General features: G+C 38.5%; 1 protein-coding gene across 1 annotated transcript; it reads left to right on the plus strand.

Moving 5' to 3' along the window:
• Window positions 1-604: 604 nt before the first annotated feature.
• On the plus strand, window positions 605-5010 carry TRAPPC2 (trafficking protein particle complex 2). The gene is made up of 4 exons (XM_010081759.1): window positions 605-715; window positions 2788-2932; window positions 3716-3801; window positions 4484-5010. Exons 1-4 carry the CDS (start codon window positions 623-625, stop codon window positions 4580-4582), a joined length of 423 nt encoding a protein of 140 aa, XP_010080061.1. The 5' UTR covers window positions 605-622; the 3' UTR covers window positions 4583-5010.
• Window positions 5011-5264: the final 254 nt, after the last annotated feature.

A 5264-nucleotide genomic window follows, 5' to 3' on the forward strand; every position in this document is an offset into this window, starting at 1 on the left:
CGCGGGACTGCCCCGCGCCCGCTGTGTGAGAGGGAGGATGGTGCCCGCCGTCTGCCGCCCTTCTCCTCTCTGCTGGCTGTTTGTAGGGTCCCCGGGGAGAGACGGATGAGGAGATTGTTCACCTAGTTACTTGTACAGCACGTTACTTCACGGTATCGTTGTCTCCCAAGTCACTGGGAGGGCTGTCAGGGGATAAATTAAATCATCAGGCAGTGGTAGAGTAAAGCGTTTCTAGGTAGTAGTAATTAGAGTCATAGAATCATAGAATGGTTTGGGTTGGAAGGGACCTTAGAGATCATCAAGTTCCAACCCCCCTGCCATGGGCAGGGACACCCTCCACTAGACCAGGTTGCTCAAATCCTCATCCAGCCTGGCCTTGAGCACCTCCAGGGATGGGGCATCCACAGCTTCCAGGAGATGTTCCACTTTCTAAGGATATTTTCCCCCAATTTGAGTATAAATGTGGATACCTAAGAAGGTGTTTATCTCTCGTTACCCTGTGGTAAATAGGAAGAGGAAGCATGTTGGATAGTTTTTAGGAATACTTTCACACGGGTTAAAAGTTTGTATGTGGACTCATGAGCATGTCTGTCGTGTTTTGTAAGGAGCACTGTTTTGAAGAATGTCTGGAAGTTTCTACTTTGTGATAGTTGGTCATCATGATAATCCCATATTTGAAATGGAATTTCTGCCTCCTGGAAAAGCAGAGTCCAAGGTGTGTTTTTTCCCCTGTGATACTCCTATGATGTAATTATGGTGCATTTTCTTTTATAAGTTTACAGTGCCTTAGAAGTATGACCAGCATGTTATTAAAAGTCTTAGTAGTATATAACGTTTTCTGGATTTTTTACTGAAACTTTGTCATAGGGAGTAGAACTCTGGAGTTCTTGAATGTCTTAAAAATTCTTTGCCACATCATACTAGTTCTTCCTAAAATGTGGTTTCCTTAAATATTTGATGCTCAATGGTGAAGAATACATATGCTAGTCATGCTTTGGTCATTGCTCTTGGTGTATAGAGCTTTTTATAATAGTTGTTCATTATTTAATGCTACATTCACTCATTCTTTAAGGCATCTGTATACAGTAATAAGGTAAAGTAACGAACATAAATTTGAAAGGTCTATTCAGCCCTTTATTTTTTATGCTATAAAAAAATCTTATTTTTTAATCATCTGCAGTAGTCATACTTGGTTTTAAGTAAGGAAGGCTTTAAAGCTTGTATGGATAAATACGAGTTTGAAAATGTGAGAAGAGTAAGACTACTCAATAAGTAGCGTTTCCAGTGGGAAAAGAACAAATCCGTCCATTGTGATATTACATCAAAGAAGAAATAGACTTGAGAATAAAAGTGTGTGGATCTGTTAGTGTGTCCAAAAATTGAAGTATATGCTGTCACTGATTTGAACAGCATGGCACGATCTGTATTTCAAAGTAGTGTCCCATAAAAGATTGTGAATAAAGCTAGTCAGACTAGACTTAGTGAGTGTGAGGATGTGTCAGATAATGAAAAAAAAATATTTTCTGTATTCTGCTAATGGAAATTTCTTGGCTTGGGTAAGTTATTTGTCTAACTGAGAGTACTAAATTTTGTCCTAAGAGAGAAGCTAAACTTGATGTGCGCTGAAGGAGAACTAGTAGACATTGATATGTTTTGGCAACTATCGCTTCTGTTTCTGAGGCATGCCATTTAAAAGTTAATTCAGTGCAGATGCACAGCTGCCTGGAATAAGTGGTTTGCATAATGTACGTGGTAAATCAGGAGAGCTTTTGCCCCTTAAACTTCACTACTTTGTCTCTTCCTCAGTATGGTTTAATGGAACTGGCAAAGCTGTTAATGCCCTGATCCAAACCTAACTTGGGGGAAAAACATAGTACACAGCATCCCTCTATTATGAGAAATAGTGCAAAGCTACTTATGTTTCCAGTCTAATAGAAGCTGACAGTATGGTTTAGTCCCATGTTTCATCTTGGCAGATGTCCTCCAGTATTCTGGTTTGTATACAAAGTAAGTGGCTCTTTCCCCACATGACTTTTGCAGTGTTAGGGCCAAATGCTGTGATTACTCTATGAAGGCAATTCATGTTTATTATAGGAAGAAGTGTAACTTATATCTGCAAGCATATACTTAATACCAGTTGCAGGATGTTTTTGTGTACTAGGCTCGTATGAAAAAGAAAACCCCCAAAACAATTTCAAAAATCCCATGTTTCTAGGCAAATAACCTGAAAAAATAGAATCTTTAGGTGAGAATGTTGTCAAAGTTATCTGTCTTCTGTATCTCTTTGCTTTCCCCATCTGTCCCTCAACTTTTACACATTGTAACCTGTTGTTCAATTTCTGCCAAATTGGAGAGAGACCTTATGGTCCAAAAAATGCTACATTGCTGTAAATTTCACAAAAACAGGTGACTGGAAAGCAGAGAAAAAGACTTTTGTCCGGGCCTCTGTTGTGGAATAAGTTTGCAGTGGGAAATTACACATTGGTAAACAAAAGTTTTCATCCTTGAATTAATTTCTGAGCTATAAGTATAGGCTTTATTGGTTTTGCTGCTCTCAAGACTGTTTTTGTGATACCTTTTTTTTATGACCTTTTTTCTCCCTTGAAACCAGGTATAGTGACAGTATGTGCTAGTTTCTTTTAATTACAGGATGGCACGTGGCAGAAAAGAAGGGTATATATAACTTAATGTAACTCGAGCACTGGTTGCTTAGCAACTTGAGGAAATTGTGTCTATTTCACTCCTTTCACTGGATTACTAATCCTCTGTCTTCTGCAAATGTATTAGGATGATCATCGCCATCTCAACCAGTTCATTGCCCATGCTGCTCTTGACCTGGTAGATGAGAACATGTGGCTTTCTAACAACATGTATCTGAAGACTGTGGACAAGTTTAATGAATGGTTTGTTTCAGCTTTTGTCACAGCTGGACATATCCTTCCTTCTTCTCTTTCCTTACAAAGGAAAAGCCTTTTGCCAGAAAGGGTTAAGTTAGATTAAATAAGTTTGGAACAAATTGCGCTGGCTATTCACCACATTATTGCTAGAGAGTCACCAGCTTCAGGATGAAGTAAGCTGGAAGGCACAGCAGTTGTTGAAAATTGTGACCAATTGGAAAGATGGACTTTTCCTTTTGGAGGAGCTGAGATAGCCTAATGAAATACGGAGCTCATATGGAGTTAGAGGAAAGAGGAATGAAAGGGGAATAATGTGAGAGGGTCTGAGCAAGCGTAGAGGATTCTCTGCTCTCATCCCTTTGACAGTGCTAGAGAGGAGAAGCGGGGATAAACACACTTGGTGTCAATCACATGCATCTTGAAAATGGTGTCAAAGCTTGATCTTATGTACAGATAGTCCTAGAAGTGTTTTTGTTATATGTAGGAAGTAACATTGAATGCCATTTTAACTTCAGGGGTATATGGCAGAGGTGCTGAGAACATCATCCACATTCAGAACTGTCTAGCTTTAAAAAGAATAACCTTGAATAAAGAGGTGATTATTCTTATTTTCAAATTGGAGAATTTTAAAATACAAAGGTGATGCTTTCTAAATTTCACTGCTCCAGTTACTTCTAATGCTTCCTTCTGTAGTCGCTGCTGTTTCATGTACAGCTAAACGTTTTAAGTACATGCAGAATTAGGTGTAAATGCTTATCTCAGGATATGTTAAATGTCTCTCTTCTTTGAAAAAGTTACATTTTCCTTAATAGCTTTACATATGAGATTTATAATGCTTCATGATGTAAGGCAAGAAGATGGAATTAAGAATTTCTTTAATGATGTATATGACCTGTATATAAAGGTAAGAACCCACTTCTTATGGTCTCACTGCAGCACTTTTAAGTGTGTTCTCCTGTACGTGCTCAGGCATGCCTGCGTTAACATGTTTTCTTGTGGGGACCTGTGGAAGAGGAGAAGCATCCACGCTGTCTGCATTGGGCAGAGTCGATAATGTGTGACATAAAGGCTCTATTTTCCATTAACGGAATAGATTTTTAAAAAAATTATTATAAACTGTGGTCTTTCAGAATTTGTTTTCATTTTAGTTCCGTGATTTTGGACAGCATTATATCAGTAATGGTGATAATGACAGCAAAGGACCGTTCTGCAGACGCCTGGGCTGCTTTGCTCTTTGCTCTTGGAACGAGTAGCCCGTGTTCTCACAGCCTGGCTGTACTTCCACTAGATGGGGCAACGGCAAGAGCTAGTTGGAAAAATCGCCATCTCGGCCTCCTGCAGGGACTTCAGTGATGCTAACTGCCAAAACAGAAACTTCCACCAGTGTCATGATGGATTTGTGCTGATGAGCTGGTTCAAAGGGATGGCCGTGCACATATATGGGGAGAATGCAAGGGCCTGGATAGCAAGGGACTTGCTCTTAAGTGGCACTAAATAGGCTGAAAGCTAATACAGTTGCTGTTTGAAATAGCATTTCCCAGTGCTGGGCATTTGTGCTTATTGATGAATTTTTCTTTTTTCCTCAGTTTGCAATGAATCCATTTTATGAACTCAATTCTCCTATTCGATCCAGTGCCTTTGAAAGGAAAGTGCAGTTCCTTGGGAAGAAACACCTTTTAAGCTGAATAAATTTCCTGAGTGAGCGCTTTTTACATACTTTCCTGATTATTTGAACTGTAGCTCTTCTGGTTAGTTCTCAGCATGTTTGATATTCATCTTCTGAAGACTGACAAATCAGATGCTGAAGAAGCTTTTTTTTTTTTTTTTTTTTTTTTTTTGCAGATTAAGTTAAGAACAGCCAAGCTTCTCTGGTTAAAACATGTATCTTAATAAGTTTCCTTTTATATGCTATGAAAACTGTTGTAAGTTTAAAAATGTTGTGCAGCTGACTAAGTACAAACTGAGACATGTAGGTGTCAATGCATATGGAAAATGTAAGCCTCTTATAGAGGGTGGGAGGAAATCAAATCTAAACACAAAAGACATCTCCAGACATGAGATTTAATATGAGCAAAAGGGAATTCTTGACTTTTGGGCCTAAGTAGTTAATTTTGTTATAAATTTTTCTACTTACATTCCTTGGCTAGAGAAGTTACTCTGCAGACTAACCAGACTTACCTTACTCATTGTGGTATTAAATCAGGTCTGTATTTATTCTGTAATGTGTAATGTATGTATTATAAAGTGCTCAATAAAAAGAGGATATATCAGCAAAGCTCTGTCTTTAGTATCTCAAGAAGTTTTGAGAAAAAACCTTCAAAGCTTTGAAGCTTAAAACTTCAAATTTACCAGATGTTTAGTGCAATA

The sequence above is a fragment of the Pterocles gutturalis genome, unplaced genomic scaffold, assembly GCF_000699245.1.
Source record: "Pterocles gutturalis isolate BGI_N339 unplaced genomic scaffold, ASM69924v1 Scaffold48949, whole genome shotgun sequence".
Taxonomy (NCBI): Eukaryota; Metazoa; Chordata; class Aves; order Pterocliformes; family Pteroclidae; genus Pterocles; species Pterocles gutturalis.